This window comes from Danio rerio, chromosome 21 (assembly GCF_052040795.2).
Source record: "Danio rerio strain M-AB ecotype USA chromosome 21, GRCz13ab, whole genome shotgun sequence".
NCBI classification, from domain to species: Eukaryota; Metazoa; Chordata; class Actinopteri; order Cypriniformes; family Danionidae; genus Danio; species Danio rerio.
In genome coordinates this window covers 5,617,148-5,639,017 of record NC_141041.1, presented here as the reverse complement: position 1 = coordinate 5,639,017, position 21,870 = coordinate 5,617,148, and the positions used below count along the sequence as shown (strand labels likewise).

General features: G+C 34.9%; 1 protein-coding gene and 1 long non-coding RNA gene across 5 annotated transcripts in view; both read left to right on the top strand.

The window, feature by feature from the left end:
- ark2n (arkadia (rnf111) N-terminal like PKA signaling regulator 2n) overlaps positions 1-11,832 on the top strand; it is a 40,547-nt gene extending 28,715 nt beyond the window's left edge. The window contains 3 exon segments of one of the 3 annotated variants that reach the window (NM_205680.1): positions 4,567-4,638; positions 9,077-9,161; positions 11,344-11,806. In NM_205680.1, coding sequence (NP_991243.1) covers positions 4,567-4,638; positions 9,077-9,161; positions 11,344-11,506 — 320 coding nt within the window. In that variant the 3' untranslated portion in view covers positions 11,507-11,806. 3 annotated transcript variants of the gene reach the window in all.
- Positions 11,833-14,062: 2,230 nt separating this feature from the next.
- LOC141379964 (uncharacterized) lies at positions 14,063-21,239 on the top strand. Of its 2 annotated transcripts, XR_015519901.1 has the most exons (3): positions 14,063-17,494; positions 17,907-18,758; positions 18,862-21,239. It is a non-coding gene; the product is annotated as an uncharacterized LOC141379964 (long non-coding RNA). The 2 variants fall into 2 exon arrangements; XR_015519900.1 differs by lacking the exon at positions 14,063-17,494 and having other exon boundaries at positions 17,786-18,758.
- The last annotated feature ends 631 nt before the right edge of the window (positions 21,240-21,870 follow it).

Genomic DNA, 21,870 nt, shown 5'->3' with positions numbered 1-21,870 from the left:
ACCACAGAAAACCATCAAATCCATTTGTATCTGTTCAGTTGTAATGTATTTTAGGCTGATACTCCTCAACAGAAATAATCCCAATCATTCAAAATACTTAAGTCATCTTGTGAGATTTTATGCTTATCAAAATATATACATCGCAGACAAACTAAATGTCACAATGTCATTTTTTATCTGTTATCGTGCAGCCCTGATTTGCATTAAAAAATTAACCCTGTTTTTAATGAACAGGATTTAACACATTTTGAAAGAATGTTTGTGAAGATTGTGCAGTTTTATTACCATATTTTTTTGTTTTGTTTTTTTATAAGGAATAAATAAAATGTTAATAGCATTTTAAAAATAACATACTTGATTTACTTTTTAATCTTAAAGTAATAAGCAAAACAATTTTCTCATTGAGCATATTAATATGCCTGATGTTGTTGCAAATTTAATTATTTTTATTTGATATTTATCTCTGAATGTTAATAGAAATCATTTTTAGTCCGCCCTAATTTTTTTTTTCATACAGAGAAATTAAATGTATATGAATAACACATTTTCACTCATTTATAATGAGCTTTTAATTAGAAAAATGGTATTAATTAAATCCAGCACAATATAAATTGTATGTTTGTGTGCATACACAGTTGAAAGTCATATTATTTTATAAACGCTTTCATTTCACAGTGGCTTTCTTTATTTATTACAGAATCAAGTTTTTAAGTGGTATTAAAACTTCACAATATGTACTTTTTAACCTGTATATAAATGGGTCTAATTTTACTGCAAAGTATAATTGTGTTATTTCTTCTTGATTTTAGGGCGAAATATGAGCTGGACATGTTCTTGACAGGTTTCATGAGATTGGCCCATCATGTGCTTCCTACACGCTAATACAAACACTCGTAGTCGACGTTTACTGTAGATTTACGGGAGGACTTGAAAGCTGTTTGCTGTTGTGTATAGAATATCTGAAGAAGATTGTTTACGTTTTTATGTTATTTTTTTGTGTAATAATAACCAGACTGCCTAAGTTTAGTGTCATAATGTTTCAGATGGAGGCCAGAATAACCTCCATAATTGTTAGAAAACAAGAGTTACCAGAGATAGATGTATTTTTATTTGATCAAGATGTTTTTCTTTGTTGTTGCATTGTTTTTTAATGTCCTGTACTACTGCCTCACCAAACGTTAAAGTGTACCAGGCGACGTTCATTTGTGTTTTCATGTCTATGTAACACTTTACTGACGTGTGATCTCTGCTCTGTCATTAGCTGGTTAATAAATATACTAGTATTTTACCAGCATTCTGCGGTTTTACCTGACCTTTATAGTACATGTGCTGTCAGTTATCAAAGAGTATAATTTAATTAAAAAAAATCTATACACTACCTGACAAAAGTGTTGTTGCCTTTCCAAGTTTTAGGAATAACAAATAATAACTTGACTTCTAGTTGATCATTTGGCATCAGAAGTGGCGTATAAGAAAGGCAAAGGCCTCTAGATTGCTTATTTTACCTAAGTAAAATATGATTAGGCCTTGATTTTTAATTGTTTAAGACAGTAAGGTTTAACTTTGCTTTGACAAAAGTCTGGTCACTGTACAGAAATCATGTCCAGTATAAAATATAAAGTCCTGCTGCAGTGGAGACAGAATGAATATTGTGTCTGACTCCATCATGAGCTTGGAAGACTGCATCCATACATCTCTGCACTGACTCAAATCACTGATTAATAAAGTCATCTGGAATTGCAAAGAAAGTGTTCCTGCAGGACTCCCAGAGTTCATCAAGACTCTTTGAATTCATCTTCAATGCCTCCTCCTTCATCTTTCCCCAGACATACTCAATGTTCATGCCTGGTATCTGGGCTGGCCAATCCTGGAGCACCTTGACCTTCTTTGCTTTCAGGAGCTTTGTTGTGGAGGCTGAAGTATGAGGAGCGCTATCCTGCTGGAGAATTTGCCCTCTCCTGTGGTTTGTAATGTAATGGGCAGCACAAATGTCTTGATACCTCAGGCTGTTGATGTTGCCATCCACTCTGCAGATCTCTCACACGCCCCTATACTGAATGTAACCCAAACCATGATTTTTCCTTCACCCAACTTGACTGATATCTGTGAGAATCTTAAGTACATGCGGGTTTTAATAGCTCTTCTGCAGTATGTGCGATGATTTGGATGCAGTTCAACAGATGATTCATCTGAAAAATCTATCTTCTGCCACTTTTCTGAATGATCAACTAGAAGTCAAGTTATTATTTGCTTCTCTTACAACTGAGATCCATGACAAGACTTTTGTCAGGTAGTGTGTACTGAAAAAAAATAAAGATTCAAATATGAATTTTTGCATTTACTAATTTTGCTTTTACGTTAAGTGATTATAAACCGTTTATTTGGGCTGAAAGTTGAAGTTGAAAATTTAAATTTGTTTAAATTCAACACATACATTGTTAGCAATTCCAATTGGTTTACTATTTTTTTCAGTGTTTTTCTTATTTTTTAAAGATTTTTTAAATACATGCTTCTGGTATTATGGGAATAATTTCGTTTTGTTAAAAAATATTATTTTTAGTTTTAATATAACTGAAACTAACACTATATATTTTTTGAAATATTTATTAAAATGAAAAGAAAAAACAAAATTATTTTATTTCAGCAATCAACAAGGAAATGTCATCAACTATAAAAAGGAAAAATATTGCTTTAAAATAAATTATATGGAATATAATTTATTTTATTTTTACGGTTTTACGGTATTGTGTAAAATATATTCTTTTAAATGTCTGGGTAAAAAAACTAAAGCTTTTTTTTCCTTTTAAACACAGTATATTTTATTTTGAGAAACATTTAAAATATTTTGGAGCAGTAAACATGTCCGGCTAAATGAATTATTGAATTATTGAAGGGCATCTTTTCTGCTGGAGATATTGTTGTCCTAAAAAAATAAAATTTTTAATAAAAAAAAAAAAAGTAACATATCTTAGGAAGGGTATTGCAGAAAATCTTGGCGGTTTAAAAAACATTGACCTTTTCAAACCGCTGTATATCTTGAAAACAGTTATCGCCCCATGCCTAATGTCTGCATCTAATTTTTCTGCAACAAGCAAAGGTAGAATATCAGCCAATTGCAGTTTTGGAAAAAAGAAATCATATTTCATGGCAGGAATAGGCTTTTGCAGCCTTTTGCTTTTAAAGCCATTCTACTCGTTTAAATTGAGCATTTGCACAAATTTAATTTATTTTCCTCATACTAAGAGAAATATATATATATTTTATATATTTTGTATCATTTATTTATTTTTTAAAATATGAAGCAGGAGCATGACCAAATGTGATTAAGGGCTGTTCACACCATGAATAATAATAATAAAGATTTTTTTCAGATAACAACCAAATAAACACTGAAAGTCAGTCAGAATTTATTGATATGATTAATATGAAGGGCTCGCATAATTAAAAGCTACAGACATTGTGGAGAAGTTAGACCCTTTTTTTCAAAGATTATTCAAACATAGTGACTTTGGTTATAACATTATAACGAGAACAATAATAAAAATGTACATGCAAGCAGATTAAAGTATAAAATAAGTAACTATGGTGTCCAGTTTTGGAATCTTTGCGTTGCTTAAATCCATGTTTGATTCAATTGATTACATGAGCTGGATTCACTGGTTAGAAATGCTATAAATGTTGCACACTGAGAACATCTGCAAGTTACAAGTGGATAATGCAAGACAAGCATTAACAACAGATTGTAATCATTTGCTGGAGTGCACTAGACATGGAATGATAACCGTTTTCAAGGTATGTCGCGGTTTGGAAAAGTCAAGGTTTTAAAACCGCCAATTTTTCCAAGTGGTGCTCGCTGCAGAGCCATTTGAGGAGAGCTGAGCTCCAGCGAGGGGGAGCTTAAGCTTGAGCTCCATCTTTTTTGCACTTCTTCTACAAGTGATGTCACTGGGGGTAGGGTTAGGGGTGGGGTTGGTGTACGCATTAAAACAGCTTACAGGAGGAGGAGCGACAGCTCATGCTCCCCCTCGCTGGAGCTCAGCTCTCCTCAAATGGCTCTGCAGCGAGCACCCTAAGATATACCGTATCTTAATGTTGTTTACGTTTTTTTTTTTTCCTTTTTTTTTTTTTTTGCTTTGTAGGACAGGAATATCTTCAGCAGAAAAGATGCTGTTTCAATTACTCATTTAGCCGGACCCATTAACTGCTCCAAAATATTTTAAATGTTACTCAAAATAAAATATATTGTGTTGAAATGGGTTTTAGATTTTTACCCAGACATTTAAAAAGAATATATTTTAGAGCAGTAATCACAATACCGTGAAACTGTGATATTTTTTATCCAAGGTTATGATACCGTCAGGATCTTATGCCTAGTGTGGACACCAATATGGTTATTGTTAAATATTTAAATTTGTAGTTATCGTCCTTGGTGTGAATGGCAATTTAAAGCAAAATCTACATAATGTTTGGAAAGATTGTTGTTTTTACAGGAAAGTTATAGAGTAGTGAGACTAGAATTGTGGACATACGAATATACTGGTGAATCTTCTGATGTGTGTGTTGCAGTGGGTCCTGCAGTGATTGGACACTATGATATTTCAGATACACACTCTGAACAGGAACAGCAGTCGTTGTCAGGTTTGTTTTTTGTTTTTTATGTTTTGTTTTTTTACTCAACCTGCAGGACGGTAGTTTAACTGTGCACTTTTACACCGGGTTTAGCGAAGTTTATATTTTGATTTATTTGCAAAATGTGAGTTTTTGAGCGCATCATTACAGACTTTAAAAACACAATCCATTACATTACTATTGAGATGATTACGCACCTTTTTATCAACTAAAATAAATGTGGTAGATTTGTTATTTAGGATTTTTTTTTTTACATGAAAAATAGATGTGAAACTTTTACAAACATAAAAAAAGAATCAAATATAAGTTTAAAAACAGACGTTACGCTGACATTCAAGCTAAAGAAAAACTAATTATGAAGGCAAATTAGACATAAATCCGAAACTGACGCTTCATTGATTACATTATAGAAGCTACTTGGAAAATTTGCACTATAACTAGAGCTCTTTAGTGTTTACTTAAGGCTGGTTTATACTTTTGCGTTGAGTGATCGGCGTGACCTATGGCGCGTGCCTTGTGCGTAGTCGTGCATTTACGCCCCATTCACACGGGGCGTCAGCGGCAACGCTTACCATTCACTTTGAATGGGTGACGTCAGGTGTTGCCGAACTGCATTGTGGATCCGTCAGCGCCACTTCAGAGGCATAGCTCGCTGAAGAAGTTGGGACTAGCTCAACTTTTTTAATCCCTGACGGAAGCGTCTGCCAATCAGATCGCTCTATGCAAATACACCTGCTAGACAGTGGCCTATTGATGACTAAATTTCATTGGATGACGCTGCTATGATGATCAGTCAAGCGTTGATGCTGAAGCCCCGTGTGAATGGGGCGTTATACTTCTGTGCGCTTATTGTGTTGCTCTGCAATAACACTTCCGCAATGCTAGCTGGCAGTAGGTTTTTATGTTCCTCTGTGTCTAGTTTCTTCGTAGGTGTTTTGTTTTTTCTGAATGCTTCCTTTAATATACAAATAGCTACAACTCACTCATTCAGAGGTGGGTACCGGCAGACGTGCAACAAGGTTAATCATAAGGTAAACACAACATCTGGAGCTTCTTCACAGGACCCTTGTAAACACTAGCTTCATCTGGCTCGCAGCTATCAGCTCCATTCACACTGGGCACCTCTACCAAGCCGACCAATCACAGAGCTTGCGCTACGCATTGTTGTGACGTGGTTACAATTTTTTAAAGGAGTGCGTCAGCCATGGTGAGGGCTGTGACCGCTCGAAGGCTACACCGGACCATTTGCTGAAGTATAAATTAGTCTTAACCGTTACAGTAAGATTATTACTGGCTTCAATGACAGAATAATTTGGACAAAAATGTAAATTTATCACTTTCAAAGCCAATCAGCAAGGGGATTTTTTAAATGTGGATATCGTAGTGTCGCTAATATAATCGAATTACGTGCTATAACATGTAAAAGGGGATCATGAAAGAAACATACAAAAAGCAACTATTCTAAACACCTTAATAGATAAATATGACACTAAAAGCACCAGTAGGTGGCAGTAATTTCCTGCCTTAGTGAGTCATTTGTTATTAAATCCTGACTTTCAGAGGCAATGCAATGACTGTCCATATCATACTTGTCAACATTGATGTGAAAATAAGGCATACTCCCTCCTGTTTTGAGGATTGCATAGGAGAAGCAACGGCGCCTGTAAAAGGGAAGGAAAGGAAGGAAATCCTGCTGTTTTTGTATGTATTTTAAAGTGTTTTCATGCCTAAATAAAACAAAAGCACACAACAGATTTACATTTAAGAGCAATGGGTGTCCTCTGGTAGTCCGGTGGTATGGGTTGCGTATAGGGAGAATTAGGTCTGTAATCTTTAATGCCACCCTTCATAGAAAGATTAAAAATATGGGAGAAATACAGTATATACCTTTACGAGATAATAGCGGGATATAATTGTAAAATACAGGAGAATCTCAGGAAAAGCGGGACGATTGACAGGTATAGTGCTTATGAATGGAATATTGATATGTTCAAAAACAAATTCATTCAGGGGGGAGAAAAACAGAGTGATTCTGAGACAGATTTTCTGCTTCAGCTTTGTTTAGAATTATTTTCATTGGCTAAACAGAAATAAACAGCATTGTCACTCAATGCAAGTAACTCAATGTGATCTTATTCTTTGAACTGTTTTATAAAATCACTATCACATTTTACACATGCACTCGTATGCTCATATTTCAAAAAACTGCTCTTTTGCTAACAGAATCATCACTTTTTGTCACTTCGCAAGGTCCGACGCTAACGCCCCATTCACACGGAGCATCAGCTTCAACGCTTCCCATTCACTTTGAATGCATTGTGGATCCGTCAGTGGCATTACTTGCTGCAGAAGCTGGGCCTTTCTCAACTTTTCAAGCGCTGATGGAAGCATCAGCCAATCAGATCGCTGTATGCAAATACACCAGCTCAGTTGCCAATTGCTGACTAATTTTATTGGCTGATGCTGCTATGACGATCACGTCAGCCCCAACTTCAGACACGCCCTCTGTCAAGCTGAAGCCCCGTGTGAATGGGGCGTAAGGACTTTTTAAACTAGCCCAATTGGGCCAGCAGTTGAGATATTTACTTCCCCTGCCGAAATTTTCATTGGCCCCACCAAAAAAATAAGTTAATAGCGTTTTCTTAGACACACATGTTAAATAATGTGCAAAAAAATAAAGCCTCATCCAAAATGTAAATATTAAAAAAATGTTAAAACGTGTAATGAGCAAAATTCAAAGAGTTATGCGAACAAAAAGAGCAGTATGGAAATGTACCAGTATTTTATTGCAGTTCTGAATTATTTACCAAAAGGTGGTTGACGTGCCAAACTGACAGCTAAAGCCTGGTTTATACTTCTCCGTCAAGTGATCGGCGTGACCCATAGCGCATGCAACGCGCGTAGCTGTACGTTTATACTTCTGCGCATGGTTTCTGTTGTTCTGCAATAACACTTCCGAAACACTAGTTGGCAGTGATGTGTTTATGTTCCTGTCTCAAGTTTCTTCGCTGGTGTTTTGTTTTTTTCTGAACGATTCCTTAATATACAAGTGGCTCAAACTCGCTCATTTTGAGGCAGGAACTGGCGGACATGCAACAACTTTAATTATGAGGTAAACACAAAAAAAACTTTCCATCCGGAGCTCCTTCAGGGGGCTCCACTCTTGTAAACAATCGCTCCATCGAGCTCACACGGCTCTCTGTCCTGCCCACACTCGTCAGCGCCACCAAGTCGACCAATCATAAAGCTTGCGCTATGGATCGTTGCGATGTGTAGTTAAATTTTTTGAGAGGTGCGCATCAGCGACACCGACGACCACGGCGTAGGGCTGTGTGTCAACACATAGGCTGCGCCGTAGCATACGCGTGCGCTTGACGCAGAAGTATAAATCAGCCTTAACTGCAAAACATCACTTCATTTATTTTTTTGTCGCGTTGTACCCACGTAAATGTCAGCTTTCAAGACATTAGAAACACGTTTTCCTTAAGCCTCAAAATGTTATGTTATTTCCTTTTTGCTGTACTGGTTGTTAACAGGTGGTTACCAATCACGTAAGAGGAACCGGAAAGCAATATGGCGTTTACGACATCACAGAAAAGATAGCATTCAAAGGCTTAAAAGCACAAACTGTTTCTTGATTAAAAGACTGTATTTGGATGCAACTGACTAATAGTCGCAGGCAAATTAAGCTTTATTTGACAAGGCAGCACTAATCAGTATCCGATTCTGTCTACTGTCCCGAGTATCTCCTGTCCAGCCCATCAGGCAGTCCTTATTTTTGAGCCCTGCTTTGGTGCCATCTAATAAACTGGCAACAAATATCAAACTGAAAAATGGAGTTTGCTCTAGTAGAAAGCTGCACAAGTCTTATTTTTAGCTCTATAATTAATAAGACGACGAAATGCAATGATCATGTTGTGGCTTTTGGGGGCATGATAAGCTCATTGGAAGCACAGACAGTCGCTCGACAATTTTGGAGGTATTAATAATGTTATAATAATACTAAACCACTGTGATGACAGACTTTGGCTGAGGGTTTTTAGAAAGACCAAAGCAACATTTCAGATGTTTTACAGTGTGCTCAAAACACTGGTTTGTCTATTAACGACATCCCATTGCACACATTATTTTATCGCATAATCTGTTGAAACAAAAACATAAGACTTACTCAGTGTTGTGCATAAGTTATTTCGATTTATACACATCATGATGTATCTATTAGGCATGTTTTATGTAATATTCCAAAATACGCATGAAAATAGTTGGAGACGTAGCTTGCTACTTTTTGTTTACATAACTTAAATTACTGGCTCATTTGAATTGCATTCTAATGATATATTTTTACAATATCGCAACTTTGCCCAATGATCTTTCATATTTTGATGACGCAGTGAACACAATTGTTTTTGCTAATGTTTGCTGAATCCAGTGTGTTGTGTGTTTGTAGGTGCAGTAGAAGTCACACCTTCTCAGGTGACTCTGGCGTCCACAGACAGTGAAGTGGAGATCGTCGGAGTTCAAGAAAACGCCAGGTGAGATGATCCCTATCACAGTCTGTTATTTAGTAACAAAGACAGTGTAGGGCGATGTAGGGCTGGGCGATTTGGCCTAAAATCAAAATCGTGATTAATTAAACATTTTAACTCAATTACAATTAATAAACATATATATATATATATATATATATATATATATATATATATATATATATATATATATATATATATATATATATATATATATACAGTTAAAGTCAGAATTATTAGCCCCCATTTGAATTTTATTTTTTTATTTTTAATATTTCCCAAAAATGTTTAATAGAGCAAAGAAATGTTTACAGTATATCTGATAATATTTTTTTCTTCTGAAGGAAGTGTTATTTGTTTCATTTTGTCTAGAATAAAAGCAGTTTAAACATTTTTTTAAAGCCATTTTAAGGTAAAAATTATTAGCCCCTTTGAGCTATATATTTTTTCAACAGTCTACAGAACAAACCATCATTATACAAAAACTTGCCTAATTATCCTAACCTATTGTGTCTGACTCCATCATGAGCTTGGAGGACTGCATCCATACATCTCTGCAATGACTCAAATCACTGATTAATAAAGTCATCTGAAATGACAAAGAAAGTGTTCCTGCAGGACTCCCAGAGTTCATCAAGATTCTTTGAATTCATCTTCAATACCTCCTCTTTCATCTTACCCCAGACATACTCAATAATGTTCATATCAGGTGACTGGGCTGGCCAATCCTGGAGCTCCTTGACCTTCTTTGCTTTCAGGAGCTTTGATGTGGAGGCTGAAGTATGAGGAGTGCTATCATGCTGAAGAATTTGCCCTGTCATGTGGTTATTAATGTAATGTGCAGCACAAATGTCTTGATACCTCAGGCTGTTGATGTTGCCATCCGCTCTGCAGATCTCTTGCACGCCCCCATACTGAATGTAACCCCAAACCATGATTTTTCCTTGACCAAACTTGACTGATTTCTGTGAGAATCTTGGGTTCATGTGGGTTCCAGTAGGTCTTCTGCAGTATTTGTAATGATTGGGATGCAGTTCAACAGATGATTCATCTGAAAAATCCACCTTCTGCCACTTTTCCAAATGATAAACTAGAAGTCAAGTTATTATAAGTTGCTTTTACAACTGGAATCGACGACAAGACTTTTGTCAGGTAGTGTGTACTGTAAAAAAAATAAAAATAAGATTCATTGATGAATTTTTGCATTTACTCATTATTATTATTATTATTATTTTTACGTCAAGTGATTGTAAACAATTTATTTGGTCTGAATTTAAACAAAGTTGAAAATTACAATTTTATTTGTTTGTTTAAGTTCAACATAAAAAGTTTGCAACAATTTTGCTGAATTTTTTTTTCAGTATATTTATTATTATTATATATTCTTTTAAAAGAAAAAAACATTTTAATGCATGCTTCTGGTCTTATGGGAATAATTTCATGTACATTTTTGTTAAAAAATAATATTTTTAGTTAATAATATTTTTATATTTTGTTTCTGAATAATTTATCGAAATAAAAGGAAAAACAAAAATTGTTTTATTACAACTATCAACAAGGAAATGTAATTAACTATAAAAAGGATAAATATTGCTTTAAATTAAATTATATAAAAGTGATAAGTAATTCACACCAATAGAAATAAATCAAATTAAGTTAAAAATGTTGCATTATGAAGTAAAAAAAGGCTTTTATAGAGGACATTTTTGTAATTAGAATTTTGTTTTCATAATGGAATAAACAAATATATTTTGACTTATTTAAAAATGTGCACCCTTCCTCCAATTTCAAGAATTTCTCAAACTCATTAAAAAGTATTGCAAGATAATGCACAATTCTGAGCCTTGTTCTTTAGTATTGGCTCATGATTGACACTTTTCAGAACTGCATGTATCATCTAATTTAACCTTCGACCTTCTGCCACTTTTCCAAATGATCAACTAGAAGTCAAGTTATTATTTGTTTCTCTTACAACTGGAATCGACGAAAAGACTTTTGTCAGAACCAGACATGAGGCAACAACACCGTTACGTTTTGTCAATGCTAGTTTTTTAGCATTGGCTTGGTTATCACCGTCCTTCAGTGTGTATTTGGAGAAAATTTTCATATGCTCTTTCCACCTTTCCCTATTCCATAACCCATTTTTGAAATGATGGTGAATTAATGCTTTTTTAATTATCATTTCCAGCGTTGTCTCAAGGTTTCCTCGTGGCGGAGTGATCCAGTCGCTTTCTTCCTGGAAACAAAGAGCTCCTCCATCATGGACGTCGTCTGCGCAGTCGGGCTGGGTTCCTCCTCCTGAGGTGGTGGATCTGACACTGGATGAAGACCGGCACAGATATCTGCTGTGATCTCACACACACACACTCACTCACACACACACACATGCTTAGATACACTTATATACATGCGCTTGGTGGGCTGAGTGACTCAAACCATGACATTTGACTGGTGAATCTACCAACACAGTTTTCATTAAATGAAAACCTCTTCAAAACTGCTCAATGTTTTTTCCTGATACACTATGAGTTATTATTAGTTACTGTGAGACTGAAAATGTTGACAGATTTAAGTGGTTAGCGAGTGCTTTACTGTACCGCGTTCTCCTACGATAATGTCAGGTATTAAAGATATTAGTCTTCAAAATAAAACTATGGGGCTTCCTTAAAGAAATAAATGCTGAATGTATAAGGGTGAATCTCACGAAACTGATCCAAAATCAGGAATATAGAGGTTATATTTAGCCTAAAATGATGATGACTATTTTTAGTACTATTATATTATGTGTGTGTGTGTGTGTGTGTGTGTGTATATATATATATGTGTGTATATGTATATGTGTGTGTATATGTATATATATATATATATATATATATTTATATATGTATATATATTTATATATATGTGTGTGTGTGTGTGTGTGTGTGTGTGTGTGTGTGTATGTATGTATGTATGTGTATATGTGTGTGTGTGTGTGTGTGTGTGTGTGTGTATATATATATATATATATATATATACACACACACACACACACACACACACACACACACACACACACATACATATGTATATATATATATATATATATATATATATATATATATATATATATATATATATATATATACACAAATTTTATCAGACATACTGCGAAAATTTCCTTGCTTTGTTAAACATCATATGGGAAATATTTAAAAAAAGAAAAAAAAAATTAAAGGGGGGCCAATAATTCTGACTTTAACTGTATGTATATATATATATATATATATATATATATATATATATATATATATATAATATCAATTTATGTAGTACTGTTATACCTAAGAAAATCATTATTAGAAATTCAACAAATGTTACCTTAAAAGCTTGTGACCCCCTAGTTTTTTATGATGATTTTGTGATTTATTTGCATTAAAATAACTGTTCTCGCGGAAATTCCCAAAAATTTGCAAACAATTTTGCGGTAAAAAAACAATATATATACATCTCTTATTTACCATATTAGGTAGTCTACTATGTTATGTGCGCATTCTGACACAATGACACAAATCATAAAAATAAAGCTTTTTTATTTTGGTCTCTTGTCAAGACAAGATCTAAAACAGTAGGGATGAAGCCAAAGGATAGTTGTATAACTCTTATTTTTATCCACAATCTTACTTTCTCAGATGCCTGGAGCATCTGACTTCATGTGCCTAACTTAGGACATGCGCTAGGGCTTCCCCTACCATAATACACCTTAAATACGGATTGCCGTAAAACTCGTTAATGGCAGGGAATAGTTTTCTATCGTCAACAACAGAGAAAGAGTTGAGCGAAATCATTTATTGATTTGACGCACATCATAATAGGCTGCCAGCCATACATGTAAAGCACAAATAATGTCCTTCAATTCGGTCATGTTCAGCGGCCGTCATCCTTGAACCAAACTCTTATTGTAAGCTGCCTGCTTTTCTGTCTGTTCCATTGCTCTGTTTGTTAGATGTTTGCTCACACTTTCTTTTGCAGTTTGAAGTGCGTCAAACACACAATCCGCACCACAGCATGTCTAATCGCATCTTTGCATTGACATCACATGTAAATCACTCGCGCTTCAGCCGTGTCTGCTTACTGCACAGGCTGCAAGTCATTTCCCCCCACTTCTATCTAACATTAAGACTGTGAGGGCACGATCTCGATTCTACCCTACACATGATCTTAATTCAGCTTTTCTACGATTAAGCCAATTATATTTTGGTCCCACTTTATATTAAGTGGCCTTAACTAATATGTACTTACACAGGAATTAATAATTACAATGTACTTATTGTGTAAATACATGTATTTACTTTGTACTTATGCTTGATTAAATGCCTGTATGTAATTACATCTGTAACCTACTTCTGTAATTACATTTGTAAATACACTGCTGACCATTCCCTACACCTTAACCCACCCTTAAACCTACCCATGCCAAAAAACCTGTCCATAACCCAACCCCTATCCCAACTCAAGAGCACCACAAGTGTTCTCAAATACTTTATGAACACAGTAAGTACATTGTAATTATTTTTTGATGTAAGTACATAGTAGTTAAGGACACTTAATATAAAGTGGGACCATATTTTCAAGGTCAGGAGAGAAGCATAAAGGCTTCTTGCACAAGTCTTCACAGGAACATAAACACCTTCAAATGGCGTTAAGTGTCTTATACTGTATTTATGAGGTATAATTCGCCCAAAAATGTCATTTCTGTCTTTATGTAAGGATGTATTCGCGGCCGCAAAATCACACGTAAGCTGACCACGAGCTACCGAGAAAGCACAAGCAATGTTTTACAGTGTCAGTATAGCTACTCTAGCTTATATAATATCGAATACAATGCAAGAAGGAATATGATGACAAGTGTCTGATTTTACCAAATGGTCTAACAATGCTGTCACAGACAAATCACAAGCACATGTCTTAAACATAATAAACCAACTTTATAATTATGAATAGTTATATTCAAATGTCATCCTTTTACTGTGAATTAACAAACTGGACATATTGAAAGTCTGTTCAAGTCCACCATACTGACTGTACAAAATTTAGCAGTTTAACCAACATTAGACCTACGCATAGGCCTGAAATTATTGTTGTTGTTTTACCATATCGTCACCTTAGAATTATAAGGTTCTGTCTGACATTTTTGTCAAAATTGAGTTATTGACATATTCTTATTAAATGACAACTTATTTACATTATTAGATGTTTTTTTTAAGTTGTTTACATTTTAAGACTTAAAAAAAAACTAATGTTGCACACATACTGTTTGCTATATGGATTGCAAAAACTTTGAAGCTCAATATCTCAAAATCATTCCGAACGCAGAGAGAACCTCATAATTCCAAGGTGATGATGTTTGAGAATTGACAATAATAATAGCCTACTCGTATTAACCTTTATTTTACATCTAAAAAATCGTGAGAAAGAATTCGTGATCTTGATTTTAAGCCAAAAAAAAATCGTGATTCACATTTTAACCAGAATCCTGCGACCCTAACACACAGATACATCACCTGTGCTGTGTATGCAACGTCTATAAGTCATGTAAAACAATTATCCGTGAACTGAAATAAATATAATTTGATGACATGGTTTGAAATTGGATGTTTTATGAGATTATTTAAAATGTTTGTGCTTATTTTGCATTTAAATAAAAAAAAACTTTGCAACTTTATTGATTTTGCATTAAATTCAGCAATCGCAAAATGGTGAAAAACTAGGGGTCTGATTTAAACTAACACGTAACATAAAGAAACATGGATACACTGTAGGGTGAATGAATGTTATGAAAATAATATCAAATTTAGAAATGTTGTGCTACAAATACATTTTGTTTAAGCAAATTATGTTTTCCTTTAGATTTTGGTGTGTTTTAATGAGATTCAGCTACAAACAACAACAACAAAAGCATGAATCGCTCCTCAAACCTCAGTAATTTCACTGTGGTAAATCAGGGATGTTTTACTTCCTCAGATCCTGAGATTTCGATGTCTTGAACTTCTCTTTCTTTTACTTTCTTTATTTTGAGTCACTTCGCCCTCCTTAAAGAATCACCCTCACAAACTCACACAAATCCTGCTGTCGGCCTCAGGAGTCGCTTGCTGAACCGCCCCAGCCCTGTTTCTGTGATGTAACTTCCTGTTAAGCTGCTGAAGAGCTGTTAGCTGAGACATAAATATAAAAACCTGCTGGTCTTATTCTGAGCGGAGAAAAAAACGGCCCACTGTTTCACTGTCAAACACTTGATGCTGCTGTGTGGGGAGAAGCCTTGAAGTGTGTGTTCCTCACCCAATACTGCTTTCACTATACGTCTGTTTGTTTGTTTGTGTGCGTGTGTGAATGTGTGTGTGTGTCCTGAGAGTTTCGGAAGATGTTCATTGCATACATCGGGGGACATAAGTATTCAACACGTCCCCTTTTTTTATTCAGAAAACATATTTCTAAAGGTGCTGTTGACTTGAAATTTTTACCCGATATTGGTAAAACCATAGAAAACTAATCTAATTAATTTACAATTTAAGTTATGTGTGATAAAATTAAATGGCTCAGGGAAAAAGTATTAAACACATGAAGAAAGGAAGGTATAGAAAGGCAGTGAAAGCCCAGACAGCTGCTGAAACCATCTGCCTTCTTCAGCGTAAATAAATATCAGCTGCTTCAGTCCAACATCTACATTAGCAGGAGGATGAAGTTAAAACCAGGGTGGACCTTTCAGCAAGACAATGATCCAAATCACAGCCAAGGAAACTCACATATGCTTTCAGAGAAAGAAAATCAAGCTGTAGAAATGGCCTACCCAATCACCTGACTTGAATCCAATAGAAAATACAAATTAAAGCTCAGAATTGATAGACGAGACCCACAGAACCATCAAGAGTTTTACATTGACGTCTGTGAAAAACTCAGACCTGAGCAACGCATGTGGCTTTGTTCTCGATATGAGAGGCGCCTTTAAGCTGCCGTCACCTAACAAGCCTTATTTATCAAGTATTTTATACAATTCAATAGTTTAGCTCTTTCTCCTTGTGTCATTTCAATCTTAATACACAGAACTCATCTTTCAGATTTGTTGGTTTTGTTTTATATTTGTGTTATTTGGGTTTTTACCAAAATCTGGTTTAATTCAATGTCAACAGCTCCTTTAGAAATATTATTCCACAGAAAAAACATGATATGTTCAGTACTTATTTCCCCCGCTGTACATCTCGCATTAGAAATGGACCCTTGCTTTTATTAAGCCAATAGAATTTATCCAGTTACACTTGTGCTCAAAAGTTTAAAATCATCAAGTTTTGCTTAAAATAAAATAAAAAGGGTGCATAAATGTAATTAAACATATTGCAAAAAATGTGAAATATTTTTACGATTTCAAATAAGCTTAATTTGAATATATTTTTTGTTTTATTTATTTTTCTGTATTGAAATATTGGATTTTTTATATTGTCATTCTTAAGTGTAACATGATCCTTCAGAAGTCAACCTAATATGCTGTTTTCATGATCAAGAAGTTGTTATAATAATAATAATTATAACTGTTATTATTATTATTCATTCATTCATTTTCGGCTAAGTCCTTTTATTAGTCAGTGGTCGCCACAATGGAATGAACCGCCAACTTATCCAGCATATGTTTTACACATTGATTGCCCTTCCACCTGCAACCCAGTACTGAGAAATAACAATACACACTCATTCATGCACACACACTCATACACTATGGGGAATTTAGTTTATTCAATTCACCTATAGCGCATGTGTTTGGACTGTGGGGGAAACCGGAGGATCTGGAGGAAACCCACATTAACACGGGGAGAACATGCAAACCCCACACAGAAATGCCAAGCTGACCCAGCCGGGGCTCGAACCAGTGATCTTCTTACTGTAAGGCGATCGTGCTACCCACTGCGCCACCGTGACGCCCATTATTATGATGATTGTGCAATAAAAAAAAAAAGATGTTATTTGTAAAATAAAAGGTTATGTTATTAGCACTGTTCTATTAAATTGTGAAAGATAAGTGACAGAAAGGACAAAGAAATTGGTTTTAATTCATCTTTTGGATTTCGGATTCATTAAAGAATCCCAAAAATATGAATTAATGTTGTAAAAGTTGTTAAATATGAATCTACAGACATGTGAATAGTGAAAATTGTTTATTAATAACCTTAATATTAAATTAAGTGCGGAATGGTGGCTCAGTGGTTAGCACTGTTGCCTCACAGCAAGAAGGTCGCTGTTCTCCCTGTGTTGGTGTAGGTTTCCTCTTTGTGCTCTACTTTCCCCCACAAGTCCAAAGACATGCGCTGTAGGTGAATTGAGTAAGCTATATTGTCTATAGTGACTGTGTGGGGGTTGAGCGTTGGGCTAACGACCCACTTGTAAAAATTAGGCGTTACAAAACACCAACATGGGGCAATTATATGTCAACTTTGCTATTTAACAGCCCTGTGAGTAAGAGTAAGTAATATTAAACTAATTATAATTAATAATAATTTATGTTAATAACTGTTTATTCTTGGTTGGTAAATCTTCATATTTGTGTCTTCTGAAGAATCCAATCAATTCAGATATGCTTTACAAAATAAAATATTTTAAGGGTGACACATTGGCTCAGTGGATAGCACTGTGGCCTCAAAGCAATAAGGTTGCTGGTTCAAGTGTTGGCGTGGGTTCCCTCCGGGTGGTCCGGTCTCCCCCACAGTCCAAACACATGCGCTGTAGGTGAATTAGATTAACTAAATTGGCTATATTGTATGAATGAGTGTGTGTGAATGAGTGTGTATGGTTGTTTCCCAGTACTGGGTTGCGACTGCAATGGCATCCGCTGCATAAAAGCATATGCCTGAATTGTTGGTGGTTCATTCAACTGTGGTGACCACTAAAAAAGGGACTGAGTCTAATGAAAATGAATGAATATTTCAAAATCTAATATTTTAATTATAATATTTCACAATTTTACATTATTTTTGATCAAGTAATGCATCTTTTAAAAACCTAAACAAATCTTAATGTTTCCAAACTTTTGACCAGTAGTATACCAACTTGTGAATACAATCAATGTGTGATGAGAGAAAAAAAAAATAGTGGTAATTTTGTTTTCTAAATGGGGTCTAATTTGCATATAGATTTTCAGAGCAATTTAATCACAGCTTAGTTTTATATACATATTTCTATGGTTGCTTTATGCTATCCCAGACACCACTGAAACTATTTATTGATATTCTGCTGTGTTTTACTTGATGTTACCAATAGAAATCATTTGTTCGAAGAGCAATATGAATATGCATCTTGAAAACTGTGCGTATTAAAGCGATCGTTCACCCAGTCAATGAAAGCTGTCATCATTTATTCGCCCTCATTTGTTTTCAGAGCTGTCTTAACACTTAAGCACACTTGAATATTATTAATAACGATGGCCATTTTTGTTAAGCAAAGCGTGCAATGCATACAAATAATTATTATGCCTTTTTATTGTCATTTTGTGGACAAGAGCAGCATGAACATCCTTCAAAACATCTCCCTCTTTGTTTCTCAGAATAAAAAAGGTCATACAGGTTTAGAGTAAAAGATAGGGTGATAGGGTGAAAAAAATAATGGCAGTGTTCATTTTTGGGTGAACTGTCTCTTTAAGTTTAAAAAAGGTCATACAGGTTTAGAGTAAAAGATAGGGAGATAGGGTGAAAAAAATAATGGCAGTGTTCATTTTTGGGTGAACTGTCTCTTTAAGTTTGAGTCTTGGCAATATATTCAGTCCGTTTTTGTTTGTTTTTCTCACAATTGTTACCAGCTTTCACTACCTGAATGTGAATTGTTTTACTTGTATATCGCCCTCAAACCCTGCAGGTTCTTTTCAGGGCTTTTGGAGCCATGCTGGAGGCCATTTTGGCTCTCTAAGCCCCACCTTAAACTGTTACCCACCCCTCTAAGCGTTTGATTGGACCTTTACATCTGCCAATCATTTGAAGCCACTGACCATATATTAAGGCAATACACCACAGGCGAATAGCCGTATTTAAGTACTTTCTCTAAAGCTAGATATGCTAATGAGGCAATATCTATTTAAATAAGCCCTAAATTGCATAAATAGATAAACATCATGAATCAATTTTACAGTAGGTTCTTTTAAAAGCTTTTTGTAACTGTAATAGTCTAATAATACAATCAGCAGCCAAAAGTATAATTCACATGCTTTTAAGACTGTGTAAAATCAGGTAAACAATATATACACAAATCCCCCTGGAAAATCTGAATATAAATCGGAAAAAAAAAATTGTAAAGCCTTAATGATTAGATTTAAATAAAATAAACTAAAAGGAAATATAAATAAACTCTTAAAGAGGATTTTGGATTTTTATTTATTTATTTACATGACATTTTTGCATTTAATTTTTGTTGTCTTAAATGACATGTTATGAAACTCCAAATAGCCTAAAATTGATCAGTGCATAAAAAATAAAATAAAACGTTTTGCCTGTAGTGTCTTGCCTTATAAAAGGGAAAATGTTGTAGTGGAGGCATTTTAATAGTATAGTTCACCTAAAAGGGATGTAAAAAATGTTTGGTAGCACTCTTGTTAATTAAGTGAATAGTGATGGATGGCATTTTAAGTGAACATCAATACAGTTTTCTGAAGCCATTTTTAAAGCTTTGTGTGAGAAAAAAATCAACACAATTTTACTGCAATTCGTAACTTTTTGTTTTACTGGCTAATTTATATGAATTTGTACGATCTAATTCGTACAATTTAATATGATCTGCTCATCACCCAATGACGGTTGGGGTTAGGGGTGTGGTTGAGTGCCACGCCTCCTTTTTAAAATCGTACATTTTCGTACGACTGAACTCGTTCGAATTAGCCACAAAACTGACGAAACGTAAAATACTTACGTTTCCTCGTGAGACCAGGCTGGAAAAAAATTACCGGAAACACTGCAAAAAGTAGTTGGTGTGACTCTTCTGTACTACACTGTGATAAATTGTAAATAGTGAAAGACTGTAAGGCTATATTTTCCCCCCACCCCCAAAAATACAAATTTTGTCCTAAAATACACACTTTTTTTATAGGGATGCTCCGATGAGGATTTTTGCAGCCAATACCAAGTACCAATTCCTTGTCATGGTGATCGGCCAATACAAGTCTAATGCGTTAAGCTTTATAATGAATTAAAGGGGTGGTCCAATATGATATCATATTTAAAACTTTAGTTGATGTGTAATGTAACTGTGTGAACATAAACAACATCTCTTAATGTAAGATGCTCAAAGTTCAAAGCATAGGGAGACGTTAGCTTTTACAGAGTTCGCTTAGCAAAGCCTACAGCGAACGAAGTTTGGGGACTACAAAAAACATATCCGGGTAATGATGTCATAAACCCTTTAGGTTACACACATACACCCTGTGCAGTAAAGGGGTGTGGCCAGAGGCGTAATGTTATAGCAGAGATGCTTCTTTGTGATGTGAAGCTGATCTGCGAATCAGCACATTATGTTAGCTGAACAATCAGAGCCTCTTGAGTGCGGGTCTTCATAGGAACTAGGAAATATGACAGTCGTTGGCTGAGTAGCTATATATAATCAAAGTAGGATATATGAAAAAAAATAATGTGATTTTCTACAAATGAAGCATGAGCACACATTGCTTTGCATCTTATAAACACAACCAAGTCTTAAAAATGCACTCTGGACCACCCCTTTAAGCATGTTTTTCCTCTAGATATGATACTCAAGTGGAGATCTCATCTTACCAAAGAGAGTAAATGAGGAATGCTGCTTATAATCTCTTAAATGCATCTCTTTTAACCATTTAGTGTGGACATGTCATGGCCAGAAGCAGCTTTACAGAAAGTAATATAACACAGATATAAAAATTCATTCAAAAAAATGTCAAACAATGCAATTTGGAAGCATTGCAAATGACGAAAGAAGAATTCAACATGCCTCAATTAAGAAAAGGTGTGGAGCACACATTTGATGCATAAGAAGTTAAAACACACATCTGTAAATCTAATACTTTTCTACTAAAAGGAAATAAATAAATAAAATAAAGCCTATAAACTACTGGTTATTGCTATATTAAAGTTAAATTATTAAATATTCATAAAAAAAAAACCTTTTTAAGATTTTTGCATGCATCATTTACATCAAACATGTCCAAACTCGGTCCTGGAGGGCCGGTGTCCTGCAAAGTTTAGTTCCAACCCCAATCAGACACACCTGGGCTAGCTAATCAAGCTCTTACTCGGCTTTCTAAAAACATCCTTCTCTGAAAAAAAATTATTCAAAGATGATTCCTTGGATTTAATCTTTTTTTTTTACGTTAGATGGTTGTAAACAATTTATTTGGGCTGAATTTAAACAAACAAATTAAGTTGCACATAATTAAATGTAATTTGTTTGTTTAAATTCAACACAAATAAAATGTTTGCAACAGTTCTGCATGCAACACTTTTTTCAGGTGTGTTGAGGCAAGTTGGAGCTAAAATCTGCAGGATACCCGCCCTCCAGGACCGAGTTTGGAGACCCCTGATTTAAATCCTTATACATTATGGCTGCTGTAGGCTATAATATAGAGGAATGCATGTGCATCTTCCTCTGCTTATAAACTCATAAACAACATCGCTTCATGAGATCAGCCAGATTGGCGAGTACCGATCGAGTCATTAAATGTGATTATCAGCTGATGCCG